This window comes from Grus americana, chromosome 22, assembly GCF_028858705.1.
Source record: "Grus americana isolate bGruAme1 chromosome 22, bGruAme1.mat, whole genome shotgun sequence".
Lineage (NCBI taxonomy): Eukaryota > Metazoa > Chordata > Aves > Gruiformes > Gruidae > Grus > Grus americana.
Window position 1 is genome coordinate 2,376,066 of NC_072873.1, and position 16,501 is coordinate 2,392,566.

The 16,501-nt window shown below is 60.2% G+C and overlaps 1 protein-coding gene across 3 annotated transcripts in view; it reads right to left on the reverse strand.

Moving 5' to 3' along the window:
* Nucleotides 1-16,501, reverse strand: part of SRCIN1 (SRC kinase signaling inhibitor 1) — a 59,463-nt gene that overhangs the window by 18,626 nt on the left and 24,336 nt on the right. For all 3 annotated transcript variants that reach the window (XM_054801903.1, XM_054801901.1, XM_054801902.1), the window contains 4 exons: nucleotides 15,928-15,951; nucleotides 1,207-1,399; nucleotides 649-847; nucleotides 356-449 (listed from right to left, as the gene is read on the reverse strand). In XM_054801903.1, the coding sequence (XP_054657878.1) occupies nucleotides 356-449; nucleotides 649-847; nucleotides 1,207-1,399; nucleotides 15,928-15,951 (510 nt within the window). The remainder of the gene's footprint in view (nucleotides 1-355; nucleotides 450-648; nucleotides 848-1,206; nucleotides 1,400-15,927; nucleotides 15,952-16,501) is intronic.

Consider the following 16,501-nt stretch of genomic DNA (forward strand, 5'->3'; position numbering starts at 1 on the left):
TGCTCTGCCTGCCTGGGACCCTGCCTCGCTGCACCCCTCCTCCACGGACCGAGATCTGCAGCTCCTGCGTCTTCACCTGGCAGCTCCCTCATCCCCATCCAGAAGCGGGATGATTTATTCTGATGAATCCCCTAATTATTATGTTTATTACCCTGCTGTCAGACCCCAAACATCCATTCTCTTAAAGTAACACTTAACGACGCTGGAACCGGGCAAGACGAATCGCAGTCATTACTCCTTCCGCAAACGCACGTGATTACCATCCCATCTCCATCGCTTTCTCTCTTTACCGGTCCCGGCCCCTCGGGTGCACCCACACCGCAGGCTCTCCCCATGACACCCCGTCCCCTCTTACCCTCAGGTCGCCGTTGGTGATGTGCGAGGCTGGGAACGAGGCGTAGAGTGGCTCTTTCCGGTAGATTTTAATGATACTTCTGTCCTGGATGTCGCTGAAAGGAGAGGCGGAACAGTGAGCATCCCCGACCCGACAGGCAGCCGCCGAGCCCCCAGCAAGTCCCAGCCGCAGGATTGCACCCACCCCCCCCACCCCCGCCTTCTGCTTTCATCCCGCTAATTTCCTCATTTGTGATGCCCTTAAAGAGAGGAAAAATCAATCTGTGGTGGATTTCTGAGCCCCCCCAGCCTCACCGGACATCCTCCAGCTCGTAGAAGACATTGCGCGACTCATCCTTGATGAGGATGGCGGTGTTGGGAGACTTCAGCATCCCCATGGTGAGCTTCTGGGGGAACATGTGGACAATGAGGGCGTGCAGGGTGTCCATGCTGCTGATCTCGTGGGTGATGTGGACGCGCCTCGTCTCATCCCCAAACTGCAGGAAAAGGACCCCTGGAAGCAGAGGGAGCAGAGAGCAGTGAGGTGTGCCCGCACCCCTTCTCCACGCGACACCGAAGACGTGCCAAGGCCGGCGATGCAGGTTTGCCCACCCGCTTGGAGATCTCTGTGCATGCCCAAACGAAGGCTCGGGGTCCTCCGTGCCACCCAACCTCACCCTGGAGCACTGAGGCCAAAGGCAGCTAGTCCACCTCGGCCACCCCACGCAGCGTGCAGTGGTCCCCGCTCCTCCTGGGGTTATTTGGGCAGACACAAACCAACCTCACGCCCGTAGAGGCGGGCAGAGATGTTTTTGGCGGCGGTCAGGCAGGGGGATGCTGCCCATCCCGGGGGATGCTGAGCCCCGAGGGTACCTGGCGATCGCAGCTTCGTCTGGCTGGTGGACCGGGACAAGGGCAAGCTCTGCCGGAACCGGTTCATCCTGTTGAACCCCAGGGGCAGCTCCGCTTCCGACATGGTTTCCAGGGATTCGGCCGAGGCGAAGGAGAGTTTGGCTTGATCAGCCAAGCCGGGCTGGGAGCCCTGGGAGTGTCGGGAGCTCCTCGTCTGGAAGGGGAGAGGGGAGAGGTGAGAGGAGAGCTGCGCTGGGTACCCCGGTCTGCTCCCCTGCACGCAGCGGGGTGCTGCTCCCGCCTTTCCTCTAGAGCCCGGTGCCAGGACGGAGCAGCTCGGGTGAGGCTGAGCTGCATCCAGGGGTGCTCAGCGCCGGCTCCCCAGCTGAGTCAGCACGCCGATGTGGTCTGGACACAGTGCCAGCTCGAGACCTCCTCCATCTCCTGCTCTGAGCATCTACAACCAGTTACCGTCCCCTTGTCTCCTGCAATTGCTCGCTCGCGTTTTCCGCTTCAGGCTCGCAGCACTCTGCGTTTCAAAGCCTCCCAGTGCCGTTCCAGGCGCCTTTGAGTTCCCCCACCAGCAACCCCCTCGAAATAAAACCAGCGCTAGCTCGCTGGTGACAGAGCCAGGGCTCGCACGCAAGCGCTGGAATAACCTTAGCAATTACGGGAGGTTACACATCCATTACGCCAATGAACCAGCTCCCGGGAAACATAAATGCCCGGCTTATTCTGGAAGCAAAGCAGCGGCGAGGTTTATGGCTGCCTGAGCCGGGGGAAAGTAATGGGTTTGGGTTTATAGCAGTAAAAATTTAATATGCCAGGAGTCCAATTTCACGTGGCCAAGCGTATATTCACCGCATAAAAGTTCAGGCTTACAGACACGGGCTTTCTGCACAAACATCTCCAAACACGCAGCCGGGTTCTCGTGCCACAGGTACCCGCCCGGCAGCAGAGCGAACGCTGCCTGTCAATACCCCGAAATACAAGGCTTGATTTTCCAGACACATGTTTAACGTTGGCAAATCAAACAGAGAGAACAAACAGCTCCTGGGGTGTGGAAAAGGCGGAATGGAAGGGACAACAGCTCTATTTTAAGACCGAAAAGAAAAATCAATATGAAATGATAACAGCCATCATCATCATTTAAATTAGACATTAATTGGAGGATTTAATTAATCTGGCGGGGCGGGGTTTTCTAGGACTTGAAATGTTCTCTCTGTAGCTAATTGCTGGAAAATTGACTGCTTAGTTTTGTTGTTGTTTTAGCACAAAGCACGCTGGCAGCGCAGATGCTTTAAGTCTTACATCAAGAAAGGGAAGCGGGGCTGGACCGAACCTGGGCCAGCGCATCCGCCAGCCCCATCCCTGGGGGCCGTGGGGGGCTTTGCAGCGGGTAAGGAAGCTGTGGTGAGCAGGAGGTGATGGAGGGACCCGGGCTCCTCCTCCCCACATTCATGGCATGCAGGTCTTTGGGCTGTAGCGGCTGGGTTTTGGGGCTCCCTGCCCTCGTACAGCCCCGGGAAACCTTGAGGGCTTGTGGTCCCCCATCTCCGGCTGTCTTGCTCTGGGTTTGCGGTGCTGTCCCCCAGCTCCCGACCCAGGACGGGTCCTTGGCCGGGGGGAAGCGCAGGGATGGGGCAGGCAGCACGTGGCCAGGATGTGACCCATGGTGCCTGGCTGTGCCCTCCTGGCAGCCCCAGCCCCTCTGCTCCTTCCCCTGCTTCGTGCCCGCGGGGTCTCACCCTGCCCGTCTCCATCCATCCCCCCATCCATCCATCCCTCCCTCCCTGCTTCCCCCGCCCGAACCCGAGCCCACAGCTGAGCTGGACTTTAGAAGCTGTCGAGCTTTCACTCGAGATGACAAAAGGCCGTTGGCTCACACCCCCCTCCCCAGGACATGTTTTGTCTGGAGAAAATAATCGTAAGAAAGAATTGATTTAGCCGAGGGGGGGGATCGCTGCCTCCCCTTCCCCGTGGCACGACAGGACGGCAGAGACCGCGTTGCCACGTGGCATCCTTGTTGCTAAGGGCTGTCGCGGTGTGCGCGCCTCAGCACAGCACCCTACCGTGGTCCCTATAGCCCCTATAGCCCAACACCCCAACGCACAGCAGTCCCTATAGCCCAACACCCCAATGCACCGCAGTCCCTATAGCCCCTATAGCCCCTATAGCCCCATGCACCGCGGTCCCTATAGCCCCTATAGCCCAACACCCCAATGCACCGCGGTCCCTATAGTCCCTATAGCCCCTATAGCCCCTATAGCCCCATGCACCGCGGTCCCTATAGCCCCTATAACCCCTATAGCCCAACACCCCAATGCACCGCAGTCCCTATAGCCCCTATAGCCCCTATAGCCCCATGCACCGCGGTCCCTATAGCCCCTATAGCCCCTATAGCCCAACACCCCAATGCACCGCGGTCCCTATAGTCCCTATAGCCCCTATAGCCCCTATAGCCCCATGCACCGCGGTCCCTATAGCCCCTATAACCCCTATAGCCCAACACCCCAATGCACCGCGGTCCCTATAGCCCCTATAGCCCCTATAGCCCCATGCACCGCGGTCCCTATAGCCCCTATAGCCCAACACCCCAATGCACCACGGTCCCTATAGCCCCTATAGCCCCTATAGCCCAATGCACCGCGGTCCCTATAGCCCCTATAGCCCCTATAGCCCCTATAGCCCCACACCCCATGGCCCCCGCAGCCCCTGTAGCACAACAAGTGGGGAGGTGAGGAGAACTGCCCTGCTCCAGGTGATCCTGGACCCCTTCTGCCTCTGCCCTGGGGTTGCAGCTGACCTCAAGTAATTAAGCTCATCTGATGGAGCTAATTATGGCATCAGTCAAAAAAAAAAAAAAAAAAAAAGGAAAAAAAGAGCAAGATGGAAATTAATGGATTTTTAGCCCAGAAGGGACCGTTCTGGCCTGATGCTCAGCGCAATGTGCTCAGGGAACGGCTCTCCTGGCCGAGCAGGGACCCTGCGGCCCCCCAGAGCCCTCACTGGCACAAGGGCGAGAGCCGCACGCACACCCCCCCCCCCCAGCACCCCTCACCGTTGGGCACCTCCGCGGGCACGGGCCCCCCCGCTGCTGGGTGCAGGGCACCCCCCTACCCCGGGCCAACGTGGGATGTTGGCGAAACAGAAAGGGCAGACCCTGCGGTGTGAGGGGGGGGACCCCAAGTACTATGGGGGGGGGTGTCTCTGCCATTTCAGCCGCACCGGCTTTGCTGGGGGGGTGTAGGCGCGGGAGCCGTGCGGAGCCTCGCAGCCACAGCGGGGAGCCGAGATGCCCAGCGAGGGGGGAGCAAGGGGGGAGCACGGTGGCTGCTCCGTCCTTGGCCTCCAGCAGACCATTAATGAGCCAACTCCGAGGGAATTGGGTTTTATTGCTCTGCTTCACTAATGACTTATCCTGCTATAAGATAATACGTTCACTGACAACTCAGCCCCCACACATCCTGCCTCCCGCCCCTGCCACCGGCTGGTGCCGACATGGCCCGGCAGCCCCCCCCCAGCCCCATCCACAACCCTCGCAGCCCTCCCGGAATAGGTGGGACCCGACTGCAGTCACTGAGGCTCACCCCGAGCGTGCCAGGACCTGACACACTCACGCAGCTTCGTCCATCAGTAAAACGGGTGCCCAGATCCCTGCATCTGCTGGAGATGCTTTGGGGGGCCCGATCCTGCCCTGCAGGGACGAGCAGTGCCCGAGACCTGTCTGTACCATCCTGCATCGACAGGATGGATGTCCCCTGCTGTCACGGGGAACGTGTCACCCCACCGAGCGCTGCCCCGCTGCCTGTCCGGAGCAGGGGGGAGATGTGGGGCTGCGGGTGCTGCCCCTGTCCTGGGGACACACAAGTCTCCGGCTCCCTGGGCTCCTGCCCCGTGCTTGGGGTGCGTGGGCTGAGCTTTCAGTCCAATGCAGGGTGAGCATAAACATCAAACCCTTGCTTCTGTCTCCGGAAGGGAAAAGGTATTCTCCGTCTGGCCCAGACCGTATGCCACACCGCAGCCGAGGAGGAGATCTCAAAGGCTGCAGCAGTCACTACTGAGCACACAATAACGATCCTAATCTCCTCCTGCATCCTAATCTCCTCCTGCATCCTAATCTCCTCCTGCATCCGGAGCACCTTCCATCCCAAAGGCCTCACCTTCCCGCCTGCCTGCTGCGTGTCAGACCGTGGCGAGGATCGGTGCTGGCACCCACCCCCCCACCCAGGACCCTGCTCTGCACGCTGCCGGCTGCGGCCGCGCAGGATCCCACCCCACACAGCTCCCAGCTAGGCAAGGCTCTAGGGGTGCAGGATGAATCCCAGCTGCTGCAGCAGCACTTTGCAAGGAGGTGACCAAAACCCACCCTGGACTTCCAGCAAGGGCGTTTTGCCCAAAGGGCTCGATCTCCTGCAGCTTCAGAAGAGCCCAACGTCCCCCACGGGCACCAAGATCTTTCCCCGCGGCGTCTGAAACCCACCCATGGCGGCAGCGAGGGGCTGGACGGGAGGGGACACAGCTCTGCCGCTTGCTGTCCCTGCGCCGCAGTGATGCCACGCTGGGAGATGACCCATTTCTTGCTGAACCAGCGTCGCAGCACAGGGTTAATACAGTGCCGGCCTGATTTCTGCCACGGCATCGTGTGCTGGGAGCCATCGGGCTCGGCCCCCAGCTCAGCGGAAGCAGCAGCAGCAGCATCTCCCCCGAACCCAGGGTCCCGGTCCCCGCCCCGCACCGTGGCTCGGAGCGTGGGAAGCAGCAGGCAGAGCGTGAAGGGAAGGCGAAGGAGCGCAGCTGCCCAAAAACAAAACAAAAGCCGCCCAAGGCCGTGGGGCAGCGGTTCGGGAGCTCCGGCTGGCACTGCGGGCAGAGAAAAGCGTCGGGCAGCTCGCTTTTGGGAAGGCAGAGCTGCGACGGCCGGGGTGATGGGCACCAAGGTCAGGGCGACCGCAGCCCGCTCCGGGGAAGAAACCTGCTTGCTGGTTAAAGCTCCCGGGAGCCTCCTGCGTGCTAGAGCAGAGGAAATCTCGCTGGCGCGGAAGCGTCAGCAAAGCCTTTGCACCCTGGGAGTGCACCACGGGTGCTATTTTGGTGGTTCTCCCAGTGAAAACCCACTCGCAAAGCAGCCGGCTCCCCCGCGGGCCCCTCCGGGGGAAGGCAGCAGGAGCACCCCCCACGCTGGCGGGGACAGGAGCATCCCCAGCCCCTCCGCACCTCCCTGCGAGTCTTATATAAAAGAGGTGGGATGGGGAACAGGGGGAGACTTGGGGGGCTTTTGTCTTTTATCTCCCCAGAGCTAAAAAAAGATACAATTAGCAATTCTTTTAGCTCCTAAAACTCCCTTTACTGTCAGCGTAGAAGCTGCTTCATTATATCTGCCTGGCTAGATAAGGACGCTTCTCTCCTCCTTCTCTCCCCTGCCTTCTTCTTGTCCCCATCCCTCCTTCCCTTCTTCCACACTCCTCTCCAAAAAAAAAAAAAAAAAAAAAAAACCCACCAAGAAAAAAAAATGTACGAGGAAAGGATCCTGCCCTGGGACGGAGCAGGGCGCTCTGCAGCTGTTCCCATGCAAAACTCAAAGCCACCGGAGCTGGTCGCGCACATTAATATTCCCCCTCGCTTCCTAAGGCAGGCAGCAAGCCTGACCTGCAAAGGGACCCTCGGAGACGGAGCAAAGGGACCCTCGGAGACGGAGCAGAGGGTTTGTCACAGCGGAGACGGTCGAGCCTCCACCAGCACCTCGCTGCTGCCCACGGCGGGCTCCGAGGGCAGTGTCGGACTCGACCCGAGAAGCAAGCAGCCTTTTCAGGCCCCGTTTCTGCCCGACCCCTGTGTACATCACACACCAGTGCTCAGCAACCTGCGGCGCTCGGGGGCGTTTCAGCCGTGGTAAAAATATGATTTGCAACAAGGAGAGCGGGCAGTAGAACGGGGGGGTCCCTGAGCACCCCGCTGAGACGTGCCCAGGGCTCACAGCTCCTCTTCCCTCGATCTAGCCCCCAGCTCGGCTCTGCAGCCTGTCCTGGCAGAGAGGCAACCCCCTTCCCCCCCCCCCCCAAAAAAAAACCAGCTGGGACAGCCAGAACGCAGCCCGCAAGCACCGATACAGACCTGTACTCGCAGCTGGGAAGGATAAGCCCTCGCCGCGCTAATGCCACAGACAGCGCCGGACCCCGAGCTCAGCCTCTCCCCAGGACCCCGCCGTCACCAGGAGAAGCAGCCCGGGCTGCGCTGGGCAGCTGCTGCGGGGCTGGGTCCGGCGGCAGCCCCCGGCCCCCCCCAGCTCACGCTCCATCCTGCCCCGCGGGCAGGGACGATGCACCGCAGCGGGGCCGGGCCGGGCGGGCATCGCCCTTGCACGGGTGGATGGAGCTCCTTGCAAAGGTCCCGGGCAGCCGTACTGCTCTGCCACGCTGCCGCCTTCCCGGCTCCCGGCTGTTTGCCGCTCCTCTGCCGCACCGCATGATGGGGATAAATGCGAGGGGCCCCTAAAATCCACTCCGGCCAGCTTGGGAAACAGCTGGCACGGAGCTGGCAAGCCCAGCCCTGGGCAAAGCAACGCGACCGGTTATTTACCAAGTACATAAACCCCCGGCTCCAGCCCCTGGTTGGACACTGATCTGGATTAATTCCTCCTAATCCCCCTCTCATCATTTAATCCAGCATCCGACTGCAGGTCCCATCTGGTGATGTGCTGAGCTCTCGGGATGGGCACCGGGTCTCAGCACCAGAGATGCTAAAGACGAGGAGACCCCACCAGCCTCCAGCTGCAATGCTGGGAGCGAGGAAGGACGTTTCGGCAACGCTGCTGTGCGGATGCTCGAGCCATCGCGGAGCTGTGCTGGCAGTCACCCTGGGCTCTCGCTGTGGGACCCGGGCGAGCCACTGCACCTTTCTGTGCCGCCTCCTGGCACAGCATCCCTTGGAGCCGGCACCGGGAGGACCCATGGGACCCCCTGGAGGGGTAATGGGACCCCCTGACGTGGGGCTCCTGCCTGATGCTTCTTGGACCCTTGCTCTCCATCCCTCTTCTCCATCCCTTCCTGTCTATCTATAAAAAAAAAATAAACATTAAAATAGCTATTAAAAAAAAAAAATTATCTATTTCTCTGAGGCATTAGCTGCATCCCGACCCCCGCCTGTGTGCACATCCCCTCGGGCTGGTGCTCGAGGCCTCCTGCCCTGAATTCCCAGACTTTGGCTCACTCCAGCTAGACGGGACCACCCCTCCGGGCAGCGTGGGGACCGTGACACCGCAGGACACCCTCCACGGGGCAGGGCCATTGTGCCAGCAGCTGGACCGGACAGTCAGTATTGACAAGCCAGAGCATCTCTGAAAGCCTGGCCCAGACCACTGCTCCCAGCCTGCACCATCCCCTGGGGAAATGGATCTCAAAACCAAAGGGATGGGGTAAAAAAACCAGCGAACGTGGTCCCTCCGCCCTCCCCACACCTGGAAAAGCCTTTCCGTGGGCATTGCGGGTGTAACGCCCATCCCCAAACACACGGGCTCAGCGCTGCTTCACTCTTCCATCTCATCCTTTAGAAGAATGCGTCTGCACGAGGGGAGCTCGATGGGGAAAGCCTCTCCCTGCGGCGTGGGGAGATGCTCTCGATGCCCAGGGGTGGGGGCTGGGGACCCTGGCCCCGCTGGGACCCCACCTGGGTGAGCGGTCCCTTAGGGTGCGCAGGGGAGCGGGGTCGGAGCCTCGGCCAGTCACCTCTGCGCCGCCAGCGAGGGTCAGCAGCGAATAAAGCTGTTAGCAAAGCTGGGAGAAAAACAACATCTGTCCCTCCCGCAGCTCTGCTTCTGTCAACATTTCCAAGGAAAATTTTAATTGAAGTTTGAAACTCTGAGAGCTGTTAAAGAAACAGAGGCAGGGGAGGGAGGGGGGGATTTCCAGATACGTGTCCTGCAATGTTCCCCCCCCCATTTCTCTGCCTGCCTGACCCCATCACAACATCACTGGGGGGGTTCAGCCCAGGTCTCAGCAAGGTGGTACCGGCCCTTCCCTCCCTCCAAGATGCCGGGATGAAAGCCCAACGCCTCGGTCCCCCCCTGGGCCCTGGTAATGGCTGGAGGGGCTCCCGGGTGGGAGGAGGGCTGTGCCGTTACCGCCCCAGGGTGTGGGGCAGCGGAGCCTTGCAAAATGAACTCCAGCTGGTGCCTGAAGGACTCCTTTGGGACTCCCCAGCCTGCCCAGCTCACCCTGCCAGGAGCCTTGTCACCACCCGGAGCGGCTCTGACCCCTCTGCAAACAAACCGACGCCAGCGCATCACAAACCGCTCCGTCCATTCATTCATTCATTCCTAACGAACTCCGCTCATCCTTAATTATTGATGCTCCCGGAGAGCGAGTCAGCGAAGAGCTGCCGTCTGTTTGGTAAGAGGAGCAGAGCCCAGGTAACGGGACACTTCCCTGGCAGACGCTTCCTCACCTCGAGTTTGGCTGCAAACCCCTCCCAGGGAGCATCCCCGACCGGGACGCAGCATCCCCGGCACCTGGGCATCCCCTTGCCGCTCCCCCCAGCCTGGGCACCAACTCTCGAGTTTCAAACCAGTTTCAGACAGGGCAGCCCAGCCATCCCAGTACCGCACGCGCGGAGCTGTGGTGTCACACACTTCCTCCCGTACGTCCCAGCTCGGGTGCTTGCTCCCAGCGAGCGAGGACCGAGTGGATGCTACTGAACCCCCCCCCCCACGTCCTTGTGCAGCGTTTCACAGCAGCTTCACCAGGCAGGAGCGCTGAACGCCAGCAAAGCCGCTGCGCAGGGAGGGATTTCAGCAGCCCGGCTCCTGCCTCCAGAGACGGAGGAGCCAGGAGGTGCCCAGCGTTGGGAGAAAAGGAGCAAGAGCTGGAGGTAACCGCGGCTGCAGCAGCAAAGGTGGAAGAAGTAAGAAGCCCAGGGCGGTCTGACCATCATACAAAGGGATATACCACGAGTGTGTCCCCGTCCAAGGGGGTTGTGGACCCTCCATCCCTCTCCACCGGCCCCCACCCCTCTCACCCCGCCTGGGTCTCGCCACCAAATTAAAAGCGTACCGCTCACGGCAGCAATAATTCATCCAACGTCTAATGCTCAACATTTTGTCAGGATTATCCCGATTAACCCAGAATTAATCCTGATCTCAATGTTAACAGGATTAGCGTTAAAATCGGATTAGTTTTTTTAAACCGGACCCCTTGACTAAAGAAAGGGGCCTTCCCCACCAGATGTGCACAGCCTGCTGCAGGCAGCCAGATGTGAGCGGGAGGCGGGCAGGAGCTCGCTACCCTGCGATGGGCCCCACGCACGGGTGAAACGGGGTACCCCTACAGCACGCAGCTCCGTGACGCCAGCATCCATCGCGCCTGCCCTGCACGGCACACGAGCTGCCCGGCCCTCTGAAGGTGAGGAGCAGGAGCCTGACGCTTGGATGTCGTGTTTCCAAGCTGAAAACACCCTTTTGCCCTTGGACACGGCCCGGCCAGCTCCATGGGGGACATGGGTGGCTGCTTCCCCACCCCCCACCCCGACCTCTGCATTTTTTTCCCCTTCCTGCTGGCACCAACAGCCTCCCTCCTTCATCTGCCTGATGAATATTTAAAAGCCTGGATCTTCTGCAGCCTCATGAATATTGACGGCGGCTGGTTGCCCGCCATGGTGGCGGTCCCTCTCGGTCCCTCTCTGGGCACGGGCAGCGAGGTTGGCAGCGGCAGGGTGGGTGGCAGCACCGGCCCGGCGGAGGGAAGCAGGATGCTTGCACAAGGGCTGGCTGTCCCCGCTGCACCACGCCATCCAGCCGCGCTGAGGGCTCTGCGTTCAGCCCCCAAAACACTCGCTTTCTTCCCAAAAGCACAGGGGTGGAACAGTCTCGGGGCAGCGGTGGGGCAGCAGAAGGTCCTGGTGCCCAGGGCAGGGCTGGCAGGAGGCTGGAGCTGGGACCAGCCCTGGGTGAGGGGACACGCCGTGCCCGCTCGTCCTCATCTCCCGGTGCTGGGTGCGACCTTGGCTCCCGCAGGTAATCATTAACCTCCCAGCAAAGGCAGCCACCCTTTTGTTCCTGGAGTTGTTTTCCCAGTGCCTCGACCAGGCACGGCCAGCCTGGCATCCGTGGGGAGAGGAGCATCCCTGCCACGAGACCCCGGACAAATGGGTGGGGGGGGGGGAACAGAAACGGGCCTGATCCAGCACCTCCCCTGAGGCTGAGGTGCTCCCAGGGGATGGATTAGGGAGAGGAACGTGGCAGGAGGTAATTTTGGGGGTGAGGGTGCCTGTTCTGCCTCCATCCCTGCTACCTCGACCCTGCGTGGATGTTCAACCCAGCCATCCCCTTCCTCGCTGGGGCTGAGCAGCGGCCGCGTTCAGTCCCCGCTCTCTGGCGATGCTGCCTTGTGTGACAGCATCTTCCAAAAATAAGCAAATTACTGCATCCTTCGGGGAGGCTGGCGGATGGGAAGCAAAGCCAAGTGCGAGAAAGCAGCAGAAAGGGGATGGGGGAAGAAGGGACAAGCCCTTGCCGGGGATCGCGGGGCTGCAGCCACCGAGGGAGAGGAGCCGGTACAGGCTGCAAACCAGCGGGGACACTCGGGTTAGCAGCATTAGTGACGGGGACTTCACAGTGACAGGTGACAAGGCTCAGCTCTGTGGCATCTGAGCCGTGATTTGCTTTAACAGCTGTATACAGAGAGGCCGGGCTCTGGTTAACATGTGCGGGTGCCTCTTGGGAAAAAGGCTGAGGGGCTGGTTTGAAGTGCAAAAAAAAAAAAAAAAAAACAAAACCAAAAAAAACCCCCAAAAATAAAAACCAACTTCAGCAGCAACAGCTGGAGGTAAACAGAGCCCCAGATGTGGGACACCGGCCCAGACACTGCTGCAGGTCGTGCTGATGCATCCCCCCTCGGTACTCTCAGGCAAGTCACCCAGTCCCACCGTGCCTCAGTTTCCCCATTCCTACACTCAGGACGCTACTCTCATCCCTGCTGCGACAATAAACAGTGACAACACCCAGGATCAACAGATAACCGAGCGCCGGAGAGCGGCTCCCGTGGACAGGTCAGAAAACCAGCGATTGCCTCAAAATTCGGAGAACGAGGAGGAGGTGGGAGCTCAGCAGCTGCTCTCCCCTCCTGGGTACACCCCAACACTCTCCTCCTGCAGGCAATAAAACATTACGCAGTAAATGCCGGTCCCTGCGGAGCGCGGCGGACGCCAAGGCCACCGGGAGGGCGCGGGGAGGAGGGCTGGTGCGGGAGCGGCGGGATTACAGGAGCTAAGCCTGCCTGGTGCTTGCTCATCTCCTGCAAGTAAATACTGCTGCCTGCCTCTAATACCGGCTCGGTAAACACCTCGAGTGCCCGGCCTGCCGGTGAGATGGAAATGGCTTCCCGCTAACGAGACGAGGCGTTCCCCGTAAGCCCCGTGCCCTGGCCATGCTGCCACAGCCCGAAGCCCCGATCGAGCCATTGCCTGCTGCTGGAGCAGGAGCTGTGTGGTCGCAGCACAACGCGGGTGACGCAGCCCCAGACACTTGTTTTAAAGAGAAACGTGTCCTGTGTGTCCCCCCCCCCCCGCTTTCTCCCTTCCACATCCTAGCCCTTTTTTCCCCCCACTAGCTTTTGCTTTAGTCCCTTTGATGTTCTTTTAAAGCCCTGGCACCAAAGGAGCTCTTCCGAGGATCTGCCTTTGGTTCTTCCCGTTCCTTCTCCAGCCCATAATGACAGCAAGGAGCCAGCCCACCCCCTGCGTTAGCACAGCGGGAGCCCCCAGCCCTCGGTACTGCCTCGCAGCTCTCTGCGGCAGAGCCCCCTCCCCGCCGCATCCCTGCGGAGCGATTTGCTCCCCCCCCCCCTCCTCCCCGACCAGATCCAGGGATTTGTCCCCGGAGCCCCCTGCAAACCACAGGGCTGAGATGCTCCTGCCCAGGAGAGGCTGCCACCCAGAACAGGGGTAGGAACCCCAAAACGGCAGGGACGGAGGCTGCGAGCTGGGATGCAGGGTTAGGTGATGGAAAGGGGGGTGGGTACCAGCCTGCCCGGCCGAGGGACTCGGTCACCTGCCTGGGGACTCGGGGACTGGCAGCAGCGTGACAATGGCCACCACCCCGCAGCTGGATCGATGGCTCCGTGCGAGCACACGGCCCGACCCAGCTGGCAGGAAGGGACGTTCGTGAGACAAGCGGGGCCGGCTCAGTCTAGAAGCGAGTGCAGAAATCCCGGGGACGCGCTGGGGCAGGAGGACGGGGCAGGGCAGAGGCTGCAAAACCCGCAGACACGAGGAGATGCGGAGGATGGAACGGCTGGGGACAGCACGATCCCCTGGACCCCTCTCTGCAATGACGGCACCGCCGTCCACGTACAAGAGCATCTGCTCATCTCCAGCACCGCGGCCGACAAACACAGCAATGCGGGGCCCCCCTTCCCCCAAAGCCCGTGCCCGGAGAGCCCCAAATCGCAGCCAGCACCTGCCACCGCCTGTCCCCAGGCAGATGGGGAGCAGCTCCTGCCCTGGGCGCCCGTCAGCAGCAGCGTGCCGCGTCCCTGGGAATTCGGCACGGCCCTTCCCACCATCCGATCCCTTCCGTCCCCCATCGGCTGGGGCTCTGGCCACAGCCCCCCCTCTTTGGCCGAGGGACAGAGAAGAGCTGGCTCCGCACCCCCGGCAGCGGAGGGTGGCAGCTAGACGCAGCCAGGGAACCTAAAGGGTCATGAAAGTTTTATTTTGGGGAGAGAGCAGGGGTGGGAAAGGCAGCTTTCCCAGCTGAAGGCCAAGCCTGCAGCTACAGAAGACCCCAGGGGACACAGGTGGCCGCGGTGGCCTCGAGGAAGCCCCCCGGCACCTGCTTGCCGGGATCAGCCCCCCCGCAGGGCTCCCCCCCCCCGTGACAAGCCGTCCCCAGCTGCCTCTGGCTCGTGCCCTGCTTGGTAGCGGGATCAGGCAGCTGGGGACCTCCCTGGGCCGGGAGGGTGATTTAACCCCTTAACACATTTCCACCACGGATACAGCTGGGGAAGATGCTCCGATAGCAACGTAAAGTACTTCCAGGCTTGGGTGGAAAAATAGGGAGTTATTGAAAACGCACCCTCTGTGGCCGCAAACCCCCAGGCGCTGCCGAGGAGGACCCCTCTGCGGGGGTGGACCCCTAAAGTTTATCCCCATTTTAATTTTTGCTCACAAAAAAAATGAGAAAAAAAATAAATGAGGCTTTTGTGCCTCCCCCTCCCAGTCCCAGGAATGTCCCCAAGAGCATGTGGCTGAAACCGGCCGGTGAGAACTCAGACAGCTGAATATTCGGGGAGCTGCTGCTCACACGCGTTTTACGCTACAAGTACTTCAAGAATGAAAACTCGGAACAAGTCCACATATTATGCATTTTACGACTCCTCCGCTCTCCGCTGCCAACCAAGGAAAGCGCCTGTTTTTTCCACAGGAAGAGCAAATCCACCAGGGACAACACGCCAAGGTCATCCGGCAACACGCCTGACCTTGAAGCGTTGCCACCGCATCCCTGGGCGAGGAGGAGGGAGGAAGGGGAGTTGTGATGACATGCGTACTTCACCCTGCCAGACAATAGGGCAACTGTTTGCAAGGTGCTGGCAGGAATCGCCGGGCGGGCACAGACCCTCGGCGCTGCCAGGAGACTCCCTTCAGGGTCTCTTTTGCGCAGCCTGGAAAAGGTGGGTTTAGGCACGAAGATCCCGGTGCAATAAAGCAAACACTAACGCTTCGGCCATTCTGCCGCTCCTGCGGCGGCCTCCTGACGAACAGGCTGGTACCGTAACGCCCAAGCGACAGAGCAGAGGATGGAGACAGAGATGCAATGGCCAACGCAGGACAGAGCTGCCCCTTCCCCTCCCGCAGGGTCCAACACCGTCAGCCGAACAAATAACTTGGCTGTCTGCTCTAGAAGCCTCTCGACACGCCAAACACAAGCCGGTCTCTGGGCTCTGGCACGGCATTTGCTTTGGAAAGTCCGTTCTTCCTCCCTCTCCGCCAACCCCACCTCCTGCAAGGTGCAGGCACAGCTTTAGGGAGCAGCACGCCAGCACCCCCCCCCCCCGTCCCGAGACCCCCCCCCCCCAAGCTTGTCTCCTGCCCATCAGCACGGGATCAGCCTGGGGGGATCTCTCCGGGGTTACGAGGGGCTCGGGAGAGGGAGATGAGGAGCCCAAAGGGGGATGCGGTGTTGGGCAAACGGTCAAGCGCAGGGGAGCGACCGACACGCCGTGCGATGGGAAGCGCGGCAGGTCCCAGCGCTCGGCAGGGCCACCGACGGGAGGGACAGGCTCTGCTCGGCAGCTCTCCTCCTCTGACAACGAGGAGGCTGGAAATCAGAGGAACCCTCGTATCTCTGCCTGGGAGCAGGCACCAGGACGGAGCTCCGCGGGTGGATCACTAAGCTCATCCAGAACAGGCTCTTTTCCGTCCTTTTCCATGGAATTAAGGTCTCTGCTGCTGCAATGAAATAACTCCAAAGCAGCAGGATTTGACTATGGGGTGATAATGGTCTAAACAAGGGCAGGACACAGATTCATCCCTCTCAGAGAACGGGTTTGTCTCTGCACAACTCAACCCAAAAGCATAAGATCCTTCTCACGAGCTTAAACTGCTGCTGAGCTGAGAACAAAACTACTTTGGCACAGGAATCCTCAACAAAAAACCCGAGTTCCCACCCCCCCTACACAGACACAGAGATGAGGCAAGGGTGGAAGGGTGCATGCATTTCAAACAGAAGCATGAAAAATCAGAAATACTGACCTTAAAGCTCCAGTAGTTGGGTTGCTAACAAAAAATAAAAACAACAAAACAAAAGAAAACAAAAAATACCATTAAGATTCTGGTTTGACGTTTGTTTTCCTTTTGAGAATTGTTGACTTTTAACTGCAACATTAAACCTGCTCTCCTTTCTGCTTAAAATCCCCCCCCAATGGGTTGCTTAAAGTTTCATGCTGCTAAGGGCTGGCGAGGGGGAAGCGGGATCATGCGGGCGGGCGGGACGGACGGCGATGGATACCGAGTGCAGACCGACCGGCGTGCGAGGTAACCGAAGCAGAGCAAAGCGGGGAGCGGGACGGCAGCCCAGCATCGCTGCTGGAGTCACCGGCATGCCCACACCGTCCTGGCACGTGCTGGTCAGGCTGCTGCCCTGGGAGTCAGTGCTGGAAGCCAGAATAATTTTCATTTTTAAAGGGATCTTCCAATCCCCCCCCTCTTTGCCCCTGCTACCCCCCTCTGTAGCTTCTTCACAGCATTTCCACCGGTGTCAAGCCAATGTGCCACAGCAAATGACAGGAGCTGGCATCGTTTACAGCCCAGCAAGCTGGAGAGCTTG